This window comes from Arvicanthis niloticus, chromosome 5 (genome assembly GCF_011762505.2).
Source record: "Arvicanthis niloticus isolate mArvNil1 chromosome 5, mArvNil1.pat.X, whole genome shotgun sequence".
Classification (NCBI taxonomy): domain Eukaryota; kingdom Metazoa; phylum Chordata; class Mammalia; order Rodentia; family Muridae; genus Arvicanthis; species Arvicanthis niloticus.
The window spans coordinates 54,498,815-54,525,809 of NC_047662.1; the positions used below are offsets into that span (position 1 = coordinate 54,498,815).

General features: G+C 37.7%; 1 protein-coding gene across 1 annotated transcript; it reads left to right on the forward strand.

Moving 5' to 3' along the window:
* Positions 1–1,755: 1,755 nt before the first annotated feature.
* On the forward strand, positions 1,756–26,365 carry LOC117709298 (cytochrome P450 2J5-like). Its single transcript, XM_034503588.2, has 10 exons — positions 1,756–1,923; positions 2,050–2,282; positions 2,805–2,967; positions 5,852–6,001; positions 6,731–6,891; positions 14,038–14,214; positions 17,443–17,581; positions 18,465–18,652; positions 20,779–20,917; positions 25,180–26,365. Exons 2-10 carry the CDS (start codon positions 2,073–2,075, stop codon positions 25,356–25,358), a joined length of 1,506 nt encoding a protein of 501 aa, XP_034359479.1. The 5' UTR covers positions 1,756–1,923; positions 2,050–2,072; the 3' UTR covers positions 25,359–26,365.
* Positions 26,366–26,995: the final 630 nt, after the last annotated feature.

Sequence of the window (26,995 nt, forward strand, 5' to 3'; positions counted from 1 at the left end):
GGTTGCCATATATGCTGTTTTTATTCTCTGCCTATAATTAATAGAACAGCAATGAACACAGATGTGTAAGTATATCTGTAGTAGGATTTAGGGTCATTTGAATATGTTCCAAAATCTGGTTATCTGGCAGGCCTACGTCTAACTTTTAGTGGAACCTCCACACAAAATTATACAGTGACTTCATCAGTTTTATTTTTGCCAGCAGTAAATAAGTGTTTCCCACCCTATATTTGTTCAAAAATTATTTCTTCATTCTCTTCTCCTCCTCCTTCTCCTCCTTTTTAAAATCAATCAATCAATCTTTCTTTCTTCCTTCCTTCCTTCCTTCCTTCCTTCCTTCCTTCCTTCCTTCCTTCCTTTCTTCCTTCCTTCCTTCCTTTCTTTCTTTTTTGCCAGCCTTAGTGTGATTAGCTGAAAGCTCAAAGGGGAATTTCTCAGAGCAGGGAATGCATCTCAGTGGCAATGTAATTATCTAACATGCTCAAGGCCCTGGGTTCAAGCTTTGACAGGGGAAAAATAGTAAGGGAGAGAGGGAATGAAAAAGAGATAATAATTAGAAACAAAATTAAATTAGAAACAACATCCCATTAAAACACATCTGAAAACCTATAAGTATTCAGTGTTAGGACCTTAGTAAGATCCTGTGTTATCCCTAATATACTTCCATATACAGCCATATTTGTCAGTGTCAGTGCCTGGTGGCAAATAATGATGTTCAACCTGTGTTCCCTAAATGCAAGGCAGTGCTATTAAGTTCATCTCCTGCTCATGCCACCTTGTATTTTAAACATGACAAAAACCCAACACTCTGTAGGTCAAAGGTCTTAGGCAGGAACTAACTGCTGTACTTTAGCTTTATTGGTATGGCACCAAACTGCCTTCTAAAAATCTATATTTATACCCACAAACAAAAGCTACTCTCAGTTTTAATCAGATAAATTTTTATTTTAATGAGTAACAGTGGATGCAGACACTGTCAGCTGCTCTAGTTCCTGAGGGTAAGAGTCATTTGAGTGCTCAAATCTCAATAGGATCTTTCTACTATTTCATCTAAGGCTCAGAGACCATTATGAAGTAGACAGAAAACAATACTAGAGTTGGAAGATTGTGTGAGAATTGCAAAGTGCTATTTTCTGTACATGCCACAGCCATAATAATTATAAAGTCATAGTATCTAGGTTTGCCTGGTGCAATGGGACTGCACAGGACTATATCTAATAATATCCAGTCATGGATAGATAAAGAGCTAAGGGGCCTTATTTCTCCCTATTTAAATATTGCCTACTGATGGATGATGGGAAATGTGAACATCATTACCTTCAGATGTGAGCTCATTGGTGATCCCACCATGTGCTGTTGAATACTTACATACACATGTTCACAAAGGCAACTCTGCTTAAACTCAGTGGGTCACAAACAAAATGATATGCCATGAACATAGAAAATCAAAAACAAAACAAAAAAACCCATAACTATAAAAAGAAGAGGAAACATTGATGGGAGTTGGAGGGAAGGAAAGAGTATGAGAGTAAGAGTAAGCCATTCGTGTATAATTCATGTATGAGGAACTGTCATAAAATAATTTACTCAATAAAAGACCACCCACCACATAACTTATACAAACTCCATAATCCTAAAATTTACAGCGCTTATATAAAGAGATGGATGTCCTGAAAAACTCAGCAAACATGTCTGTTTACCAGACAGGTTACGGTCACTGGGTGAAAGGCTTACTGAAAAACAGCAGGTCAAAGACTGTGGTCTGAGAATGAAAATCATAAACCTAAAAGTCTTCCTGCCATCCAAAACCGTTCCTTATAAGGAAGAACTGTTCTCTATAAGGAAGAATTTCCCCCAGCTTGATCTACACAAACTCTATATGGATTATTTCTAGAAACAAATACCAGGCTGCTTCACCCAACAGTGAGTATATACCAAGCCACAGCAGGGCTTATACTGAGAGGAGCATCAAGGAACAGGAAAGGATGGGAATACCCACTGTAACCTCATCATAGAGGGGCTTACTTTTCTCTGTTTTCTTTTCTAAAGAGGAGTGTGCTAGAATCCCAAATATGATTGCCTCTTTGAGCTCCCTGGTGACCTCCTTCTGGGCAGCACTGTATCTCAGGACTCTGCTACTGGCTGCTGTCATCTTCCTGTTCCTGGTTAAAATCCTCAGAAGCCGGCACCCCCAAAACTACCCACCAGGGCCCAGGGGTCTGCCCTTTGTGGGCAACTTCTTTCAAATAGACTTTGAACAAAACCACTTGGTGATTCAGGAGGTAAGAAGGGCGTGAGGGTATCTTGTCTGTTTCCTGATATTAATCCAAAATAGCAGGGTTGGGGACATTCCAAATGGCCCAGAAAGTAGCATAGGGGGCTGGACTCTAAAGCTTGTTGTGTGAATTTGCTAAACTTATTTTAACTTCTGTTCCTTCCAGTCAATAGACTCCATTCTTCTTCCCTTTACAACACTGGCACCCTGAAATTAGGACCTGTTTTGTAAACCTGCTCCACTGCTCTAGAGTGGTAGTTTTTGTTTGTTCTTTTATTCTTGTTAATTTTATTTGGTCTATTATTTCTTAAAGAACTTAGATCAAAAGAAATCACTTTAAGTTACATCTTTTTCAATGTCCATCTCCTTATTTGTATGGGGGAGGTGTGCTCTCCACAGAATAAGTTTCATCTCTCCTCACAAAATCATATAGAACTTCAATATAAGTCAACTAACTGTGCACAAGCCTGACATCCCTGGATCCTCATACACAAGCACACTCAACTCTGACTGTTGAAATATTTTTCAGCTTATGAAGAAATATGGGAATGTATTTAGTCTGGAGTTGGGCAGATCATCAGCAGTGGTTGTATCGGGACTGCCTTTAATCAAAAAAATGTTTACTCAACTGGACCAAAATTTTCTGAATCGCTTTATAAGTCCAGTTAGAGAACGAACCACCGGTAATAATGGTAAGTTTCTTGACCACGGTAATGTGTATGGTAATTTTTATGGCATATTACATGTGCTTTGCTATCCACAATTGTATAGGAATTGGTAAGAAACTCCATTGTGAAATGTTGTAATTTTAAAGGAAGCTGCCCGCATTTCTCGATGGAGAGCCGTGTGTTGTTGGCTTCTATGAGGAACTGTAAGTAGAAAGGTAATAAACACAAGCCTGGGAGTGCTGCTTGAAATGCTTTAGATTTATAAAGTAGAGCAGTTGTGTTTATGGTGTCTTAGTTTAAGGTAGGGCTAGAGAGTGAGTATCAACAGATACTATTGAAGATGTTGAGAGTTTACAGTTCTCAAAAATGAAGATAGATGAAAGAAGACGTTTTCAACATCATGTTGAAGATTTCCAGTATTTCAAGATATGGTAGGTAGTAGGTGGGGAAGCCCTTTCTTAGGGGAAAAGGGAAGGGGAATGGGGCTGGGGGGGGGTTCATGGTGGGAATACTGGGAAGGAGGATAACATTCGAAATATAAACAAATGAAATGATTAAGAAAAAAAGAAAGTAAACTAGCAAGTTTTTATAACCTTTTTCAAGACTAGTGTATACTTTTGCCTGCATTCAATGCCTCCTCGAAAACTAGTATTTCCATCTCTTCACGTCTTTTCTAAGTGGTATGTTATACCACACTTATACCTATGCAGATACACACATGCATGTAAGATAAGGTAAGATGCATGTGAGAGAGAACATATGTATGTCTTTTTCATTCTGGGTTTGGCCATCTTCCTTAATTATACTTCCCGAATACAGCATTTTTTTTCCTGACAATTTCATTTTACTTTACATCTGAAGAATATTCTAGTCTGTGTATTTACCACATTCTCATTCTCCATTCATCCGTTGATGGTCATCTGGACTGGTTCCATTTGTTTTCTATCACAAGTACAGCAACAATAAACATGGGAATTAATATATATCTATGGTAGGTTTGAATAAGAATATACTACCTAAGCTCATATATTTAAATACTTGGACTTCAGTTGGTCAAAAAGTTTGGGAAGGATTAAGAGATATGGCCTTGTCGGAAGAGTGGTGGTCACTGGTACTGTCATTGAACATTCAAAAGCCTATATTAATCCCACATATCTTTCTCTGCCTTGGGTTTGTGTCCCAAGATGTCAACTCTCAGCTACTGTTCCAGTACTGTGCCTGCTTGCCTAATGTCATGTTCTCTGCCATTACAATCATAGACTCTTACCCTCTAAAATTTTGAGCTCCTAGTTCAATTATTCTTTTTATATAAGTTTCTTTAGTTTAATTGTTTTTATCACATCAGTAAAAAAGAATTACGACAGTAGGATATGGCATTCTTTGGGTATATTACCAAGAGTAAAATATATAGGTTATAAAGTAGAACCCATTAGCTATCTGGGTTTGTACTTTCAAATCTGTAATTTTTTTTCTTTTTTGTGGTGGATATATGCATAAAATGTAATTGATAGTAAAATAGAAATGCTACAAGATGGTCAACTGCTTTAGCATGACTACTCCAACTATAGGAAGTTTGTTGAGGTATATAAAATTGGCACAGGGCAAGTATTTGAATAGCTATGCAATGTAGCTGAATAATGCTTTTATTTCTGAGTTCATTAAAAAAAATGGTATTTTTGAATGTTTACATTTATTATAAATTGATATAAAGAAAAAGGAAGAACATATATAAGTATTTGCCGAAAGTACCACTGAAAAGGAGAGGAAAAACAGCTCTAAGTTACTGAAGTGTCACAGATGGTAAGGTTGAAAGGTCTTGTAACTGATATAAAGAATGGTCATTTTACTGGAATAGGAGAGGCCACACTGACGTTAAAGAATATTGAAAAGCATTCTAGAAGTAAAACACACAAACCTGTACACACACACACACACACGCACACACACACACACACACGGAGAGAGAGAGAGAGAGAGAGAGAGAGAGAGAGAGAGAGAGAGAGAGAGAGAAGTATCACTTCTGTCTTCAAAGGATTGTCTGAGGAGATACCTACATCTTCTCCCTGTCTTTATCTGTTTCTTTGTTTCAAATATTCATCCTTCCTGTTTTTTGAAATCATGTATGTAAAATTTACCATTTTCCTTGTATAGAATTTCTCCTGTAAACCAAGAGTATGTACTTTAGTGTCCTTCCGGTATCTAGCATACCATAAATCATTACTTATAGTTATGTGACTTTTGACAAAAGTGTGTCTTTGGCATCAGGAACCCCTCAATTTTTCATACTTATTTGGCAACTAGCTGTTCTAGTTTGCTTTCTATTACTTTGAAAAGCACAATGACCAAAAGTATTTGGAGGAAGAATGGATAATTTTCATAAAATGCTTTGAATTATACCTCATTATTGAGATATGTCAGGGCAGGAACTGAAGCAGGTTCTAAAGTGAAAACCATGAAAGAACAGTGCTTCCTCCCTCACACCCTGGGTCATGTTCAGGTAGCTCTCTTATATGTCTCAGTCCCATGTACTCAGGGATGCTGGCCTTGAGGCTGGCTCCTCACACATTTATCATCACTCAGTAAAGTTTTCTCACAGACATAACTAAAGGCCAATCTGTTTTAGACAATTGTCCAATTATAGTTTCCTTTCCCCAGGTAACAATAAAAACTAACCAGGACTTCTATTTGATAAATGGATCTTGATTGTTTTGACGACCTCATGGAGTATTTGTTTTAAATGACAGAGAGAAAATTTATTGAAGTTCTTGATGCTCTAAGATGTCAGCAATATTGACCATTATGTCCATTGTTGGGAAATTTTGCAAACATCAATTCTCATGTCTCTAGTATTTGTTGCATGTTTATATAGTGGGATCACAGTATTTTATATTGAATTTCCATTTTGTAGGTTTGATCATATCTAATGGCCAGACATGGAAGGAGCAAAGGAGGTTTGCCCTGATGACACTGAGGAACTTTGGATTAGGAAAGAAGAGCTTAGAGCAGCGAATACAGGAGGAGGCCTATCACCTTGTGGAAGCCATAGAAAAGGAGGGAGGTGAGAATTTCACAGGTCATGTCTGGGATGTCATAAAGAGATATTTATTAGTTCCTAACTACTTTTCTGTTGTTCTGACATAATACTTGACAAAAGCAAATTTATAAATAAAAAGTTTATGTTGCATTACAGTTTAAGTACTCTTAAAGTCCATTTTGGCAGGGAAGTTCTTGAGGTAGGAGTACAACATAGTGGGTCACACTAAAAACATATGGTCAGTGTTCATAGAGGGTCCTGACGGTAGCTCTCTTTCTCATTTTGATTTAATCGGGGACCCTATGAGATTCCACTTCCCACATTTGGGTGACTTTACTCTGCTTCAGATAAGCTTCTCTGGAATAGCTTTCACAGATAAAGAGGCATGTTTTTAAGGTGATTCTAAGTCTAGACAAGTTGACAATGAAGTGAACCATTATGTTATTTGTACCAGGCTTTGCACTTCACCAGAATCAAATGGTGAATGTCTTACCACAACCCTGTCCTGGAGTACTGCAGCAAAGCCACAAAAGATATCATTAAACACACAGAATTTAACACCTGTCCATCAGTCTGGCTTCTTAGACACTGGCAGAGTCCTTGATAAACACCAGCCTCATGTAGGATTCTGTGGACACAGCTTCTTATATGCTTCTCTGTTATGTATGTTATGTATCACATAGAGTTAAATCTCTATAGAAAATAGAAACAAATAAATTTGAAGAACACATTTTCCCCTTTGCCCACTTCCAGGACAACCTGTTAATCTTCACTTTAAGATCAACAATGCAGTTTCAAACATCATTTGCTCTGTCACCTTTGGGGAGCGCTTTGAGTATGAGGACAGTCACTTTCAGAAGCTGCTGAAGTTACTGGATGAGAACATATATGTGCAGGCTTCAATGGCAGGCCAGGTAAGCAGAAGGACCTCTTTTCCTGACTTAGTTGAGGTTATGGAGAGTGTTATTGGTCATGGTGTTTTCATTTATGTTGCTTTTTTTTTTTTTTAAATCATATATATATATATTTTGTAAAACATTAATTTGTTCTTTGTTAATTTCATATCATATACCCCAATACCACTTATTTCTCCCTTCTCCTTATAACTGCCTTCCACCCTTGTAACCTCCCCCACAATGGAGAAAAAAATCTTATTGTGGCAGCTATCGTTGAATCATAGTGTATCCCTTTTGTCCATACATCTTAACTTGGTAATGTTCATTGCAATGGCTCTTTGTTCTGGTACAAAGTCTCTGGCTACTGCTACTCTATCGATACTGAAACCTCACTTCAACTTCTGGCAGATACCCTGTTGTTGGCCTGTGTCACACAGAAAACTGTAGGTCTGGATCTGTAGGACTTGCCCCCTCATGCACACCAATAGTTTATCTATAGGTTAGATATTGGGGTGAGCTGTTTCAAATCTCTGGATCTGGGCCTGAGAGATATCTGAGGTGGTTATTTCACCAGCTCTTCTGTTTTCATGCCTTCAGGACTGATGCACCCACACTCAAACCAGGGCAAGCTTCTCAGTTGAGGTGTAGTGCCTACTCTCCTGAGTCCTGCAGCTGAAAGGGACATGGCCAGTCTCCTGTTCTCATGACTCTGGGGACAACTCTCCTGCCTGCCATAAGTGATGAAGACCTAGAGAAGGCAGGAGGGTATCTCGGCATCTCTATTTCATGGGCACCACCACACACCAGACAAGAGGCAGGGCAAGCTCTCCAATGCTTATGACCTCAAGGCCAGCTCACCAGCCACCCCCATATCCAGGCCAAGTTCTACTATGCTGCACAAACAAGGTGCAGGGCCTGCTTTTGCCACCACACAGCAGAAATAAGGCAGGGACAGTTTTTCCTGCATGCAGTAGATGACAAGGGGCAAGGAGGGTAGATGCCATGTCTCCTTTGTCCACACTGTCCTCGTGGTAAACAAATTGTGAGGCCACCTCTCTCATGGTTGCATGCTTGGAGGCAGCTCATCTGCCCACTGCCACCAGGGTCAACTTTACTGTGCTGCCCAGTCAAGGTGCAGGACCCACTCTCTCAAGTGCTATAGATGGTAATGGGTAAAGACAGCTCTCCTACTCTCATGACCCCAGGGTCCTATCTCCTAATAGATATAATTTTTTAGAATGTAAATTCAATACAAATTCTTTAAATTACTCTGTTGACTTTAGGGTTCTCAATAAGAGGGAATATTATATCAAATGTTTCTCTCTCTCTTTTTGACTTTGTAAAATGTTTATTTTAAATTTGCACTCTTCTCTATCACCTTTTTGCCTACGAAGCACCAGTGACACTGGGTTCAGTGTGAACACCACACTCTATATGCTAAGAAATACTCAAAGGTTAATAAGATATGTACATACTAAGTCAGTTAACATTTTAAAAAAGATATTAATTAGTTGAAATATATATGTCCAATGATGAGCTCAATGTATTAATATTAATATTTAAATGAAATGCAAAGCAAATACAAATGGTGTGCCTTTTATACTTAAAATTATTGCAGCTGACATTATTTAACATAAGATGATTCCTTTTGATACACTATTGGTTATGATTAGGTTTATATTTGGCTGCTACTAATTGATTAAGAGGACTTTCCAGTCACACCCTTTACTTGTATTAAAATAAGATTATTTTACCTAGTAAACATGACTTTTGTGAAAATTAACCTGGAGTGTTGTATAAGAATGGGAATATTATTACTTGGCCCACATAGCACAACATACTCAGGGTAGAAATGATTTCGCTAGTATGAATCAACAGAATAAGGATCAACACTTTGATTTTAGCAGGAAAGAGATCCCAGGCTTCTTTCACAGTGTTTCTTAAGCTTTATCCCAAGCAGATCACTACTTCAGAACTGCAGGACTTTTAAATTATGTTTTCCAGAGGTGATACAGAGAAGCTGTGTCAGAATCCCCAGAGTTGAAGACTGAGCACAGATGTTCATAATTACTGCGTTATACTGTCATCACATGATGTTTGAGGTAGAAACATTATCTGTGTCAGTGTTTCTAGAACATACTCTTGATCAAAATAATTGGGATATTGGGCCACCTGTTGGTGTGTCTATTTTTCATGTTAGTTTATGAAGTAGGAGTGCATATTATCTAAATTCCTTCCGGCTCTAAAGTTTTGTAAAAGCAGAAAATTTGAAACCCATAAAGAAATGCAGACCAAGAAAACTATGAAGATTGGAAAATTAAGTAGAAAGAAAATATATTTCATAAAAGACACAGAGGAAAGAAGAAAATTGAGCTTTGAAAGGTGGTATGTGTCCGTGTGTATATGTGTCTGTATGTGTTGTGTTAACATTTCAAAAGCCAGGTAAAATTTGAGACACAGTCATGAAGTAACACAGATGCTGTGTCTCATACACACACACACACACACATACACACACACACACACACTCCCAAACCCATGAGCATATATCTAAAGACATGCACACACATGTACTTATGTTTACAAACACATAGACACAAACGTGCACATACATGTATGAAATTGCAAAGCAGACACATGCACATTTAGAAATGCATATAAACTCATACTCACATGAACACACATGTAAGTTTTCTCTTGACTTAAGCTGACAAAGAAAATAACATCATAAAAACCTGAAAAAAAAATCTTTGATAGATTTAAATTGGTGACATTCCAGATCTTTATTATTTCTTTGAAATTGACTTTTGCTTAATGGTGTTTTGATCTATTTTGGGAATTGCTTTATGTGATATAAATACTATGTGAATGATTTCATAGCCAAATGTATTGTATATAAATAATGAAAGTTTCATCACCTTCAATTTTTTTGTACATGTGTAGGCTCATTTGTGTTTGGGTGTACATATTCTTACATGTATATATTTGTGTGTGTGCATGTGTGTGCACATGTGTGTGCATGTGTGTTTGTGTGTGTGTGTGTGTGTGTGTGTGTGTGTGTGTAGTTACACATATATTCATCTGAGGGCAGAGTGTGGAGGACTATTTTGGATTAAGTGAGCAGGACCTAGGATCCACTTGGTTTTCCTTTCCAGCATACACTGTATGGCGGTACACACTGTAACACTTGGCAGTTTTTGTGAGTGTCAGGAATCTGAACTCAGGTTCTTATGGTTATGCAGCAAGTACTTTATCAACTAATCTACCTACCAGCCCTTTATTTCTAATTCTTTGCCATTATTTTTTTTTCTTGCTTTATGATTTTGGCCAGAGTATTTAGTGTGTTCAAATTTCCTACAAATAGTGAGACTTAACTATTTCTGATTTTACTTCTGTGAATTTTTACTCTATATTATTTACAACAAAAAATACTAGACATATATAAATGTATTTCTTTTTAGTGGTCCTAATTTCTATTAATAGTTTCTTCCCTAAGGAGTAATTTATTTCATGAGAATATAATAATTCTCCTCCCTCGATTTCTGCCTCATTTTCTATCCTTTTGATTCAAATTCTGTGAATTAGGTTTTTAAAATGTGTTATTAGGTCTCTGAGTCTTTCTTACAATGTACTTTCATCATATCCACCCCTTCTCCAAGCTCCTTCCAGTTCTACCTCCTTTCTGCATCTACCCATTTTGGCATTTTTTTTTTTTTTTTTTTTTTGTTATCACTTGTTTGTCTATCAGTTGCTAGTAAGACTCCTGATATGGTGATTGTAGTTTTTGCCTACATATCTCCATTCTCCATGATTGCATTTGGTCTGGCTTGCATCTACATAGTGCTTGGGCATGCTATCACAACCACTGTGAGTTCCTATATGTAGTTGCCTTCTTGTGTCTGAGGGACACTGCTTCCTTGGAATCATCTGCTATCTCTGCTTCTCATATCTTCTCTACTTCCTCTGATGCAATGATCCCTGAACCTAGAGAGAGAAGTTGTGATGTGATATGGGTGTCTTTTTTCGGCCTGCACATTCTTTTTTTTTTTTAAATTAAAAAAACACTTTATTTATCAATATTTGTATAAACATACATACCTATACATGTATACATATATAAACAATAACCAAATAATAAGATGCATTTCAAAAGCATGGGGAGTTGGGGAAAGTGGGAGGAAGGAGAGAAAGGGGGAAACCATGCAAATACAGTGTTCATATATGAAATTCTCAAACAGGAATCCAGTTTTTTAAAATGTTCAACAGATTAACCAGCATTTTACAATATGAAAACAAATATGACCCACAATTATGTTAAAGGACATTTTAACTCACTACAAACTCTGAAGTTCAAAATGAGATCAACAAAAAAATATTTTTCCCACCATACCAACAAAAACCACAATAACGTTTTATAATTCGAAGTATTTCTGAGAACAAGAAAATAGATTGTCAGGAGCTAAGTCAGCGGAACCAGGGGTACACTGTGTGTGTGTATATGTGTCTGTGTGTGTGTGTTTATCGAATCATAATTTTTACTCTTTAACATGGGGATTATAAACACAAAAATGCAAGATGTGGGGAAGGGGATGGCACAGGAGCATAGATGTTCAGAGGGAGCACAGATATCCCTTAGAACAGGGCATCAGCTGGGTGAAGGCTCAGGGGTCAGGTCACTACAACTCTGCCCATGATTCACCCATCCCCATCTAACTTGGTACTATCTGCCAAAGGCTGCCCATCCACAAGGTCTATGACCACTCAGGCTGGCAGACCTCAACAAAAGCTGCCCGTTTACAATAGTCTACAGCCCTCTGTTTTAGCGTTTTCCCATAGAGACCCAAGACTCCGTGTTAGCAGACATGTAAGTCAGGCCCATTGCTGATCCTAGGCTCATGGCAGACTCTAGGCCTTCAGTGCATAAGCAGGGCTGCCCCTGACATCTCCTCGATTCTAATCTTGCCAAGGTGGGGATAGAGGCCTGACCTCCAGTAATTAAAGGGGACCTTGTAATGGCTCCAGTCCTCCTGTCGTTGTTCAGTGAGGCATAAGGGCCATACCCATCCCGATGTCTTTTTCCTGGAGAGGGGATACTTTTGACATCAACCCCTACTGCACATTCTTGTTATCTTATTATTCTTTACATCTTGGCCAGTTGGTCTCTGTATTACACCGTCTACTTCAGACAGAAGATTCCCTTTTCTCTGACTAGAGTTGATATATGCATTGATTTTTTTTTAATTGTGTTATGTGTGCAGCAACTTTATATTTTAATTGTATCTGTTTGAAACACTGTAAAATCTCCATATCAGCTTTTTACCCAGTCTGATGATCACTGTGTTTTATTTACATAATTATTTATTTTGCTTTTATGAAAATCTGCTAGAATGGTAATATTGATTTCCCACAGGATATTTTTGTTTTTGCCTTTACTGGTTACATTTCAGATCATGCGATTTGCTCTGATTTTATAGACTTTTTTATAATGCATGGAGATATCATTTTGGTATCACACTAAGTCTTCAAAAAGTCTGTTTTTACAGCTTTATGCAACTAACTACACAAAATGACCAATTGTTCTATGTTATCCCAAGAAAAGAAAACATTCTTCTTCTTCTTACTATTATTATTATTATTATCATCATTTTCATTGTTATTGGCAAATTTATCCTCTGTTTTCCTCTTACTCACAGTAGCGCCTAGTGCAGCAATTCCATTTGCTTTCATGCAGTTTATTCAGAGTCTGAGAACTCAAGAGAGTTTAGTGTGGTGACTCAGCTGACTTTGTACTGAGTATGTGTCTCAAAGAAAGAAATTCTAGAAAAGGAACAGAGGCTAGAAACTGAGAATAGAAACCCTTTTTCTTTTCTTTTCAGTTTTTTTAAATACCAGGCATTGTATGGACAACTGAACATATTTTATCTCTGTAAATATTCACAGCACAATCTTAGAAAGATGAAACAAAACATCATCATATGTACATGCTGGTGAAGGAGTAAAAGAGAAATTACATACAATGGTCTACTATCATTGTGTGGCTGGAGTTTCTCAGCCTCCATTATCTCCAAGAACCCCACAGAAGATTAGGTTAATGAGATAAAGAATTACTAGAACTCGTACTTCTATTACTGCTGCTGCTGCTGCTGCTGCTGCTGCTGCTGCTGCTACTGCCACGACTACTACTATTACTCCTACTACTGCTACAGAATTATTCTGCCATTATAGCTAGAAAGTATTAGACCTAACATCCATACCATGTCTGTGCCATTTCTATCATACTATTAACTTTCCACATGATAGTAATAAATGTCTATTCAATATTCACATTATTTTGATAAAAATACTGTCTTACTCATATGCAGATCATCTCATATTAAAGGGGGAAGGGAGTATAAAAATCCCTCCCAACACACATGTTCCTGATGATTTCTCTGAGAGAAATAAATCATGGCCGAGGAATAGATAGAGGGTGAAAAGACAGCTATCACTTTGAGGATCACCAGGAAGACGGTATTCCAAGGAGGAAACACTTAAAAGGGGCTTCATACAAACAGGATCGGGGGTCATGTGGCTCCCACAGGAGAGCTTTCTGAGCACAATGAGTTATAGCCAGAAATGTACATTCTGCAACAAATGTACCTTCTTCAAATGAAACAAGTACAAAGGATGTTGAATCACAGAGAATAACACTGGCAGTAAGAAAGGAGTGGGTACTCAAGGAATAGCTCAGCAGAACCTACGTGGAAATTCACTGGATTTGATGTGAATATAATGGAAATGTAGTGGAGGTTAAAGTCAGGGCAGTAGCCGTGTGTTTAAACTGTCACATGTTCCTCTGGAAGCCCTATAGATTGTAGACTGGCCATGGGCTTAAATCTAGACAAATACTGCATGATGCCATCCTCTAGGTAGGAGAGGTGGTGGCATGTACCAGGGAGCAATCCAATAGAATAAAAAAAGGGATTGGAGACTCAGTATATTTTCCATGCTGAAAATAAAATTCTCACTTTGGAGCTGAGAGAGAAAAATCTGTGTTTCTTCAAAAAAAAAAAACAAACAAACAAACAAACAAACAAAAAAAAACAAAGACTGTAAGACAAGACTGACTTAAAACACAGAAATTGATGCCATGGGTCTCTATGGATGTTTTATTTCCCCAACCAGCTCTACAATAGCTTTCCACATATAATGAAATATCTTCCTGGACCACATCAGAAAATTTTCAGAAACTGGGAAGAACTGAAATTGTTTATTTCTCATACCATCAAGAAACACCAGAAAGACTGGAACCCAGATGAGCCAAGAGACTTCATTGATGCATTCCTAACAGAAATGCAAAAGGTAAGGAAGATGATGTCTGTATTGCCTTCTTACAGAAAAACTGGCCACTTAATAACAAAAGTATGCAATAATATTCCCTGTATTTACACTGCATTAACACTGTGTGTACACTTTATCCTCTTTAGAAGATGCTCTGGGAAGTCGACTTTGAGGGCTCCTCCACCTTCTAGAACACTTCTAAATGTCTAAGGTCATAGGGTTTAGTACAATTATTATTCTGTTCATTATTTTCCTCATCTTCCATAAATAATTTTTGAAGTAGGATAGCATAACATGAATTTTTGAATTGGAATAATAAGAAGGAATATATGTTATACATGGATATAAATTTGTAATGTTTAAAAGGGGGAGTAGAATATCTAAATCAGTCCTTTTAAATGTAGGAGCATTAGCCCTTTGCTGAGATCTGGAAGGTCTTTCTCTTTATGATCATCCTTGGGTAGATCTAATGTGTACATTACTGCAATCCAGATTGCAAAGTAATAGACAGGGATTTGATCTTTTTTGAGGTCGTTTTTATATTGCCTCCCATATGTTTCCAAGTTTCAATATCTTCCATGTTTAGGAAACCAGGAATTAAATTTATATTGGCTTATACAAACTTATAGAGTTGTTGCTCTGAATATTTTGCTTCTTTGGATCTTAAGAAATAGTTCAGTAATATAATGGTTTCTGATGGTTTATGTACCTAATGTTGGACAACAGCTATTGGGTTTCATGCAGGCTTTATAACTGCAGGAAAACAGTCCAAGTGAGGTAAGAATGAATGTCAGTTTAGCTTCCGTAGTTATCCATAACTGATTTAAACATCTAGAATTGGATGCCAGGCTAAATATTTTAGCCATATTTAAGGGCAGCACAATTTTGGGGAAAATTTTTCTGACAACTAAGTCCAGTGAGTATAACAAAGCTTAAGATATGTTTACATTTACAATAGTCCATAGTACATCTGTATAATAGTCCATAGTACATTTGTACAGTCGTCTATAGTACATAGAAATAGTATATCTGGCATCTTTCTCCCACAAAGATAGGTGTTGTTGACTCAAAGACAATCTTAAAGATTTAAGGCCTAGGGAGAATGACTGAGGTAACATAAAGGCTGCTGGAGAAGGGATTGGCCTGGCCTGAGATAACGTAGAAGTAATTTAGGCTGTTACAAATTATAAATGACAACTCTCATTAGGCTGGATTTAGTGGACTGAAAAGCAATGCTTAGCACTTAGGGTAAAAGGGTATGAGATTAAATAATAAATTCTGGGAGATTCTGAGAATATCTGGCCTTACAGATAGCAAAGGATCACCAGGTTGTAAACTTCATACACTCCTAGGATTCTGGGAGGAAGACAAGTAGCCACTCCTATCCTTTGAAGCAATAAGTATGCATGTTTAGCATTCCTGACTTCTCCAATGCTCATCTACGTAAATGAATTTTCTTTATTATAAATGTAACAGTAAATTAATCTGGCAGCTGTATTTCTTTATTTTATGCTGGTTTGCCATTAACTGCACAAGAAACCAAGATTTATTTAAAACTTCACCTAAATACCTGAGGAATTAAATGATCTAGCTTTGTTCTCTATGCTAATCTGACTTCCTCCCAATCCAATCCCATGATACTTGCATAGTATTATTAATCTGGCTCTTTGTGCTTCAGGTGTGTTTCCAGGATCTGTTTCTGGACCTCTTCCTTATGGCTCCAAATCCTCCATCTACCTCACTGATCTGAATCTCCCTCTCTCTCCTCTCTCCTTCCTTTGGTTGGCAGACAACCTGATCTATTCTTTGTTCCACCCAGCCATTGGGTGATCAACACTTATTGACAAAGTAAGAGCTGTTTACACAAACTTGGGAGAGGAGATTCTTGGATAAGTATTACAGTGAAACAAGATATGAGGGAAGAGATGTCAGTATGTGAATAACACAAGAGTAACCTTCATACAATTTACAAACATACTATTCCTACACATCTGTGTGCACAAACACAAACTTGTCTAGTACACCTAAACTCGCAGGTGCTTCTTCAACTTCAATGCTTGGACTGATCTTTTCTTTCAATTGTCCCCCACTTCTCTTTGATTCTGATTCTTTTTTCCTTTTTGCAATCTTATGATTACACTGGGGCTACTTAGCTAAACTATGTCTTCTAATTTCAAAATTTCATATTAAATACATATACAAACATTTTTTTGATGAATTAGGTAATGTAAACATGTTCTATAGATTAGGATGTAGGTGTTGTAATTTTGTTTATTTAGTCTTATTTCATCTATATGAGATGAAAAAATAAGGTGAATATTTTATACATATCACCTCAAGAAAGAAAGGTAAGGGTTGAATGATATTTGACTTACAGCCTCGAAAAATGTCAAAATATTACCTTTACATTTTGCATCCCCTATCTCTTGTTCACATCTAAAGAACTGTACAAAAATCAAAAGTAGCAATTAACCTTGAGAATTCTATTTTATTTTAAGTCATACCCCAAACTAGTTATCTAGAATACCTCAGTCTCTACTGTGGAACAAATGAAACCTAGAGCTGAATGCTAGGATTTACCCTTTAAAGTTTAGATGAGATTTTGCATTCCTCCTTTCCCCCTTACTACCATCATCCATTCTTCTATACAGAACCCAGTAATATAGTCAAACTGGATGTTGTTCTGAGTTGTGTAACCTGCCGCTAAAGTATAGCATTGAATCAACATTGTCATCTGTGACTCAAGGAATTTAAATACCTCTTTTTCCAGTGAACAGAGAGTAAATTTCTTCCTTTTTTCCTACTTCTTATTCTCACAGTAATTCACAAAAACAATGTCTTATCATAGGAGCTGTTGCTGGCTACACAGTGTTTAGATATAGGCTTGTAACGAGAAACTATATTAACAAATTAAAGTTTTCAGAAGGAAAATTAAAATAATAGGGTTTGATATTTGATGAAAACAGGTTTTAACTATAAAAGTTAGTATAATGATGGGTTTGTTTGTAATTAACATTATAATTTCAGGTATTTTAAAAAAATAACTGCATTGTTGACTACTTACTATGTGGCATTCGAACTTCAATTTCAGGAGCTCAATTATGATATCTGTGTTTCCTTGTAAAGTAATACAGAGGATCATTTTTTCCCTATGGTTGTTGCCTTTTAATTTCACCTCACATGGTAGGAACCTTCTATGTAGAGACAAACACACCATCTGGATAAATGAATACACATTGTCTTTTTTAGTACCCAGATAAGACTACAAGTTTCAATGAAGAAAACCTCATCTCTAGCACCTTTGACCTCTTTTTGGCTGGAACAGAGACAACATCCACTACACTGCGGTGGGCTCTGCTCTACATGACCGTCTACCCAGAAATCCAAAGTGAGCATGTAGTTGGTCATCATCAAGGTGGAATGATGCTTCTGGAAACTGTGTCTCAGATAAAACAAGAAGATGGCAATGGTGGAGTAGGAAAACTTAGAACAACTATGATGCAATGTGAACTTATGAACTGACACATCCTCTAGGTATTTTGTTAGGACAGTGTTGACCCAGGGGACACACGTTTTTACAACATGACCATTCCCTGATCATCATCCTTCTTCTCTTTCTTCTTCTCTTTCTCCTTCTCCTTCTCCTTCTCCTTCTCCTTCTCCTTCTCCTTCTCCTTCTCCTTCTCCTTCTCCTTCTCCTTCTCCTTCTCCTTCTCCCTCTCCCTCTCCCCGTCCCCCTCCTCCTCCTCCTCCCCATTCCCCTCCTCCTCCACCTCCCCCTCCCCATTCCCCTCCTCCTCCACCTCCCCCTCCACCTCCCCCTCCCCCTCCACCTCCCCCTCCACCTCCCCCTCCACCTCCCCCTCCTCCACCTCCATTCCTCCTCCTTCTCCTCCTCCTAACCTGTTTTTCACCCAGAGAACTAGGAGCTGACATAGTTTATAGCCTAGTGACATTAACCTTATGTGTTACCAGGTTACACCAAATCTTTCCACCCACTGTCACCAATGTCCCTATTGCTATAGTTTGTACATTGTTTTTGTCCCTCCACTGATTGAGAGAGACTGTCCCATTCTATCTTTTTTCTTCCTCATAGTTTTAGAAGATTTAAGCATAAAAGGCTAGGTATACTTTTCATGTCATGTAACATTTGTTGTTTTCCAAATTATGACTAACAATTCATTTACATGCTATAATACCTATTTAGTAAAAAACCTGATGAAACATGAAGTTAAAATGAAAACTTAATGAACACTTCTATTTTATATTAGAAAATGTACAGACAGAGATTGACAGAGTAATTGGCCACAAGAGGCAGGTGAGCTTGTCCGACCGAGAGTCCATGCCCTACACCAATGCTGTCATCCATGAGGTGCAGAGGATGGGCAACATCCTCCCCTTGAGTGTTTCCAGGGAAGTGGTAGTTGATACCAAGTTTGATGGATTCCACCTGCCAAAGGTAACTATGCATTCCCAGTTTCAAATACCCCAGTCCATGTTGTACATCAACTTCAGAACCTAAGCTTTAAAGGTGATGGATATTCTTGTCCTAAGAAATAGCTTCAACTGGAGAAAGAGAGATCTGATAAAACTCTTCATATATCTAAATGATTTTTCGCATATATTATTGGAAGCTGTGACAGAAGTTCTTTGATCAATGATATTTTGGCAAAACCTAATTTCATTTTCCTTGGGCAATCTCATCATTGTCTTGTGCTAATGTGAGCACCTAGGTGGTATATATTCTATGTCAGGCACTGTCTATTTGGGCAGGTCTGGGGACTAGTGACCTGCCATGCTGAGTTTAGGAATTTCCTCACATTCCTCAAAAGATAAGATTTATTATGTAAAACACATTTGAGGGTCATGGACCAAACCCAGAGTATGACTAGTGTTTCTAACATTGTCCCCATGGGCACATTCTAGTTTCTATTTATAACCCAAAATATCACAAAAATTCTGATGTGAAATAATAATTATAAGAAAGTGAGGAAGGGAATAATATTTATTAAGCAACCAGAACATGTTGTAGACTTATCTCTTTTAAAACATTTTCCTAATTTCAGAATAACTATCAATCTCCATTTTCTAGATTAGAAAGTTGAGTCCTAGAAAACTAACATTTTCATAAGAGTTCTCTTTTACAAAGCAACAAGAGATGGGATCCAGAACCAAGCCTGTTCCAAGGATTTATATCTTCCCATGATCTACCCACAGTACTTGCTCCATTTGACATTAAAGAATCTTATTTCCATGTTACTCCATATATCCGTGTGCAATTTTGTCTTAACAGATTGAATACTGATAAGATTACTACTCATTTCTCCCAGCCATTAGCCTTCCCACTCTATGACATATATGAAGTTTCATTCTTTGCTGTCTATGATCAGTCTCTGAGAAACTAGATCTAGGACCTTAGAATATATTATTCTTGAAGATGCTCTCCACTTCAGACCTGCCACCTTCTCTTTAGAATCAGAAAAGCAGTTGCTTTTGTTAGTCTTCCCTTTGTCATTGAAAAGCTCATGGCTGGAAATTGAATTCTGGATTACCCAGGTGCTGAGTGCATTTTCACTATACATTTACTTAACTCTAGGCATCAAGTGAAACTTCTCCCACAGACTTTTAACATCAATGTTAACACCTATCCTAGGGATATAGAAATCAAAATAGCTGGAAGCTGTGGCCTTGACAGCAGGAAGGCCTAGTTCCAATGATAATTTCTACAATTATGTGAGTGTATTACATAACCACTCATATCTTCTTTACTCATTTGATAGGATCCAGATGAAAATAAAATAAGATTAAGTATGCAGGATATAATACTCAAAATTAAAATCATTTTTATTTTATACATCAAGCCAAAATTTATTAAATACTGTAAAACTTTGATTTGGGATTGGAGGAGACCTAGAACATGGAGTACCTACTCATAAGTCATAAGGACATCCCAGGAGAAAATAGAAATGTTTTTGTGTATGATGCAAATGAGGAGTGAAGAGCAGAACAAACCTGGTAGATGATTGCTTGAGTCTAGGAGAATAATATAGAAGGCTACACTAAAGAGAAAGTGAGAACAATGCCCCAGGCTTCCCAGTGAGGGAAAATCTCATGGCATGTACTTGCCTAAACAGGAGTGCCTTCTGATGCATCAATAAAATTTTCACTAGCTGTGGTCTAATTATGTGTTGTCTCTTTAACACTGTATGGAAAAAAACAGAGAATTATAGAATATAGTACCATGGACCTGACCGTTATGTGCAGCGGGACTTAATATCTTTCCTTGGATGTTTACAGGTCATTTCCTAGATATACACATACTAACATCTGTCTATTAAGCAGTTGTTTTCTGTAATGTTAAATGTGCTGATAAAAATTTCTCTGAGGAAATTACAATCGACTACTGCAATATGTCACATATTAAAAGGAAATAATATGTAGATAGTGCAAGGGACAGGTAAGAAGTGGCTTGGTCAGAGTGAAAACATTTAGGATATCAAGAGTCTCCAGCATGGGAGATTGAGAGACACTCCCACTTGAATGTGTTCCAGATATTAAGCCCTGATGCTTTGTTGCCTCCTATAGGGAACCAGGATCCTCACCAATTTGACTGCACTACACAGGGACCCCAGAGAGTGGGCCACTCCAGAAGTGTTCAATCCAGAGCATTTTTTGGAGAATGGACAATTCAAGAAGAGGGACTCCTTTCTGCCATTCTCAATGGGTGAGTTGTGATGAGAAGGAAAACGTTGTAATCTTAGCTCTTCTGTCCTCTTCTCCCTGCAGTCCTCTGCTTCAGCTGTATCCTCTCCATGAGGACCTGCCAATAGGTTCTTTTCACTATTGCTGACTTCTAGTAATTCCTGAACAGGGACTGCTTCAGATCACCTTTATTTCTCTCTGGCTTTATTTCCTAAAATATGGTGTTAGAGACCCAACCCTGCCTCTTCTCAATTAAAAAAAATAAAAATAAAAAAGGTAGATCACCTACCTACCATATTTATAGAGACTTTAATGTCCTAAGTTATTCTAAAGGTGTGCTCTCCTACCTACTACTCAGAAATAGAACTGAGTATTAATAAGGAAGTTAGGTGAAGGTAGGAGGAAGGACTCCCTATTTAACACAACAAATATACAAGACAGTAATTTTAAAGACTCCTGATGAAATAGATCATATTTTGATTTACACACATTTTTTTAGAAGTTGACTTTTATTATAGGTTTTAACAACACTTTGAAAATCTAGTTAAAACATAATATCTGTCTTAGGGTGGCATTGCTGTAAAGAGACACTATGAGCAAAGCAACTCTTATAAAGTCAAATATTTAATTGACGATGGCTTACAGTTTCAGAGGTTCAGTCCATTATCATCATGATGGGAAGGATGGTAGAGTGCAGGCAGCTATGATGATGGAGGGTCTGAGAGTTCTAGATCTTGATCCAGAGCTCACCAGGAAGAGACTCTCTTCTGCACTGGGCAGAGCTTGAGTACTAGAAAGTCTCAAAGCCTACCTACACAGTGACACACTTCCACCAAAAGGCCACACCTATTCCAAGACCACACCTCCTATAGTGCCACTTCCCATGGGCCAAGTATATGGAAACCACCACATTCAACTCCCTGGCCCCCATAAGCTTGTTCAAATATATGAGTATATGGGGGCCATTCCTAAGCATAGAATAATGCAAAATACATTTATTCCAACTTCAAAAGTCCTCATAGTCTAAAACAGTTTCAACCATGTTACAAGTCCAAAGTAGGGAATCAGCTAGTTGACTGCTGGTCTATCCTTGGAACAACAATGTTGTTCTTACATTATCTCTTCCCCTTCAGCCAAGCAGTTTGTTCTTCATATAGTGGTGATACAATCTCCCAGGCTAAACACTGTCACACAATAACTTGCACTGCATTCTGATAACCTAGCTAACCCACAGGGTAAGCCCCATGTCAAAAGAAAAGAAAACTACTAGTCATTGATTGGAATAACATCAAATTTCCAGTGCATGTAACCTAGGGAAAAATCGTGACCAGTTCTGTTTTGTTATCAACTCTTTCTCATATAGGGAAAGAAAATTCATTTGCACAGGCAAGAGTAAAGACCAGTAATATTGCCAGGAAGGTAGAAACCTAAATTATCCAGAGTTAATATCATGACAACAGTTGTCTGTATTCTCTACCTTTGGACCATAGCTACTTTTCTTTACACTTCCTCTAGACTTTCCAGAGGCAACCTGCCAGGAATAATGAAGTACAGATATTTTTCTCTTGACAAATATAAGTAGACATGAGTTTATTACCTATGCATTGTCAAGACAAGCTGCAAAAATATTCATAAACTTTGCAGTTTCTATTTATAACCTAAGCAAAGGACAGTTTATGATAAGAGATACCTTACTCTCTTACCAATAGATAAAAATCATTGTTTTACACGCGGTGGGCCCTGAAAAAAATATTAACAAAATCCATTTCTCTGATTTTATTAGTGAGAAAATTCATAAGTGTATTTTGTGTTGTGAAGATGAACCAAGTATAGATTTAATCAGGTCTTTCTATCATGCAACAAAACATATGACATAAGCAGTTGGAAAGGGACAAAGAATTTTGGTTCTTAATATAAAACTTATTCTCTAATTTAGATAATAACTTTGAAACTGAGCATCCCTGGTTTTGTCAATTACTTATTAAGAATATGTAAAAGACATACCAACCAGTGACATTGGTGGAGGTATTTTCTCAAGTGATATTTCTTCTTTCTAAATACTAGCTTCTTTTAAGTTGACATAAAAGTAGTCAGCATAGACTTGTAACTAGAAAACAATGAAAAGGGTGGAAATATGTTGACCACTCATGGAACTCACAAGTACAAATAATGACACAGCATTATTGTGACACATGGTTACTGGATAGGTTTGCCTATAAAAACCAGTTTCAACAATCTAGGGAAGGCAGACATCAAAATGGAAGCATGAATTTATGGGCAATTTTATAATATTATTTAATACTATGGTAAAAAGAAAGGTAAAAAGTGTCTTTGGAGTTGACATAGTATAATGCCTGCCATGATGTTCAGAGGAATTCTCACAAGAACACTGAACTTACACTGAGAACTTTCTTTCTTCAAAGAAAAGGGGGGTGGGACTGAGGAAGATGAAGTCTGTCTTCTTTGGCGGGGGTGAGACTGGAATGGAGTCTTCTTTCCTTCATTTAGGATTGGTCAGGTAAGATGAAAAAGTTGTCTTGGGATGAAAGTCTGAGAACCTTTTTATAAGTCAATTTTAGTTAAGAAGTTGACATTTCTGTTTCTCCTATCATAACTTCATGTAGGATGTCTGAAGACAAAGTTAAAGATGAATATTTCTTAACTTTGTGATTAATAGAAACCTTGTTTATTAAAATGAAATGTAATGGTGCAGCAGGCTGGATCATCAACCAGAGCCCAGCAAAAGAGTAAAGCTCGAGAAATGGTCTTGTCCATGTTTATACAATGATAAATTTTGCTTGAAAGATCAAAGTGTAACTTTGATGTAAAAAAAAAATAACATTCTTACATTTGACCTTGGTAATTCAAAAAATGTACCTTTGTTGCTTGGCTACAAGTAGGTACTGCAGGGATGGCTTAAGCACACATGATGATGTCAGATACCTGGGCATCATATTTCTTATCAAGGAAGGAATCATTACTGAAAAATAGTTGCCTAAATAACACCTCTGATGGTTGAGTCTATGGGAGGATGTCAAAGGCCTTACTTAATAGTCGCTTTGCTCATAAGCATATGTAGACCCTCCTATTTGTACAATAGAAGCTGGATATTGAATTCTATAAGGAGTTACTGAACAACAACAACAAAAAACCAGGTGATGCCCCATCAATCAGAACACTATATTTTGGTTTTCCTTTTAGAATACTATTAGATTCAGAACACTTGATTTTAACGGGTCACCCTCTGATCTCTTTAAAATTCATAAGGTCATGGGTGCATGGCAATTTGAATTAATGATCAAGCAGAACCAAAATGACAGTGATATTTGCCACATATTATTAACTTATTGTGGAAAACGTCTAAATTCTCACAATAAACTTTGGCCAACCAACTACTAGAAAATACATGTCTGAAAATGACGACCAGAAACCTGACACATTAATTAATACCTTTTTCTTCTATAAAGAGATCAAGTTGTTCGCTTTTTCCCCGGCAGACAATCATTAGCTAAGAGTAATTAAGAGGTTTGATCCTTGATTTCAATAAGCCCTATCTTTCTCCTTAGGCTCTACTAACAAGGAGGCTCTGTGAACATGATTATGACAAATTCCTCCACTATTTTCTACAATGACAATATCCAAGGGGAATCTTGAGGTCATTGTCTCCTGGAGATATATATATATACATATATATATACACATATATATATATGTGTGTGTGTGTGTGTGTGTGTGTGTGTGTGTCTGTGTGTGTGTGTATGTGTGTGTATGTGTATATATATATATATACATATATATATATATGAATCTTTTGTTTACATGTCTGAGGAGCTAATCTTCCCCAGTGTTAGTAAAGGCAACAAAGTAGTAATTAAATAACTAAGGAGAAAAAACAGTTAGTTACATAACTGTTTATATTTCTTTTTATGTGTAGAAAATCATTGATAATTTTGCTGGTGAACCATGGTCTGTTGTATCAGTGGTGTGTGTTAACTGAGTTTTGAAAGCTGTTAGGCTTTCTCCATCACTGTTGGACTCCAATATTTACCATTCTACACTCTATACTAATTAACACCTACCTGCCCATGAAGGCATCTGACTTGTAATTTTGGATTTGCAGATTCTGTGCTTTCAGGAACCCAGAAAGATGACAGACATAAATAAGCATTTGAACATAAAATGTAGGATCAACTCAGAACTTGAAAGAGATACTTGAGATAACAGTCTCTAGAGACTAATAAATACCAGCAGAGAAAGTGATTCACCTTATGTTTCACTCCACAGGAAAGAGAGCTTGTCTTGGAGAACAACTGGCCAGAGCTGAGCTGTTCATTTTCTTCTCTGCCCTTATGCAAAAATTTACCTTCAAGCCCCCAATCAATGAGAAGCTGAGCCTGAAGTTCAGAATGGGCCTCACCCTTTCCCCAGTCAGTCACCAAATCTGTGCTATCCCTAGACTGTGATGTCAGAAAAGAAAAGAGAATGGAGAACTGGAAGAGCTGATATGTGCTATAGAGAAACTAGGGCCTGCTCACATGGGAAGGGATAGGCTGTAGGTGACTGGGGAGATATGAGAGGATGAAGACCAAAAAATTGGGTCCAGTTTCAAGACAACTATTATCTTGATGCTGTCTCAGTAATTCACTGATGTGCCCACTGACATATCTTATCATCTGAAGGGTACAGAAAATGATGATTATTTGCATAAATAAAGCACTTATATGAGTCAGAATCAGAGGAAATGGTAAATTAAAATCTATCTGAATCATAAATAACATAGAAGTTATATTTTCATTTTCCCTCATTCTTTGAATGTGTTGCTTATATTTATTACATTTATATTCAGGGAGGAGCTTATAGTTCATAAAACAGAGAAGGCAAAAGAGTGTTTACAAAGTATGTCTACCAAGATATACTTTAAATTTATACACCATGGTGAGGTCCAGGATATGACAGACCTGAGGTGAGGTCTAACCCAGTAACTAAGTAAAAAAGATGGGATCCCCTGGTAAGATATAGGTCAGTCACAACTGGAAGTTTCAGAGCTCTACTCCTGGAGCATAGCTTTTGTCCTCTTGTGTTCATTCAAAGCTATTGAGCCAATCTTTGTGCTAAGTGCTAAAGTGGAAGGGTGAGGAACATTACTGTGGGGTACCTGGAGAAAACCACAGAGGTCATTTGACTGAATGAAGACATTAAACCTGTAAACTTCTGTTTCCTTCATCTAAACTTGAATATAAGGACAGAAATTCCACCATCTGATGAAAAAGGACTTGATTAAGAAGTGTGAAATGTGTTTGATGTGTTTGATGACACAAGGCTTATGTGGGACAGTTTGGTAAGGTAGAGCAGGTTGAAACCCAGAGATTCGATGGGCACACACCAGAGGGTTAGTTGATTCTTAGCTCCCTGCCAGAATCCTGACTTGGAACAGGTACCATGCTTCTCACATAGAGACATGGCCTGTTGTCATGTAGGCTCAAAATGGAGTTCTCAAAGCTAATGAGATACCTAGAGGCCAGGAGGGCTTAGCCAATGAGCTTTCCTTACCAGATATTCCTCCTTGCAGATGATATTTAATCTCAGACCCACTCTGAGAAGTGGGTTATGGTTTTACACATCCACTTTCCTCTATGACAATAAATGCCTGAGAACCATAGACTATCTGTTTTCATTGAGATCCACCATGGTGAGCCATGGAGATGGCCCTTGCCTACAGAACCACAGTCAAATCTTATGTAGAAGGTCTCTCTGTCCTCCCAGTAGAAGGCCTCCTTGTGCTCCCAACCACAACTGCCATAAAGCCTGCTGCCCTCAAGCCAAGGACAATTACCATGGAACTATCTGGAGCAACCCTTTTCACCATGGCCCTGGGCTAGACACAGCCCTCAGGCCTCTATTTTCTTCTGTGCTCTTCTGAGACTTCCAGCCTTGCCTGAGAGTCCCACAGGCCAGGCTTCATTGCAGGCCAAGGGTCCTCTTAGCCACCTCTTTCTTTCCCACATCTCAGACTGCACTTCCCCACTCCCAGAGCAGTGCCTTAGTGCTTCCCTACAGACCAGCACCTGCACCTGCAGTGGAGTGGAATAAGCACAGTCAA

What these genes read in the sequence shown, in the direction of transcription:
- LOC117709298 (XM_034503588.2), top strand. Translation starts at nt 2,073, where the DNA reads ATGATTGCCTCTTTGAGCTCCCTGGTGACCTCCTTCTGGGCAGCACTG. An exon ending in ACCACTTGGTGATTCAGGAG is followed by an intron (nt 2,283 to 2,804) that starts GTAAGAAGGGCG and finishes AATATTTTTCAG; the next exon opens with CTTATGAAGAAATATGGGAA. An exon ending in AGCCATAGAAAAGGAGGGAG is followed by an intron (nt 6,002 to 6,730) that starts GTGAGAATTTCA and finishes GCCCACTTCCAG; the next exon opens with GACAACCTGTTAATCTTCAC.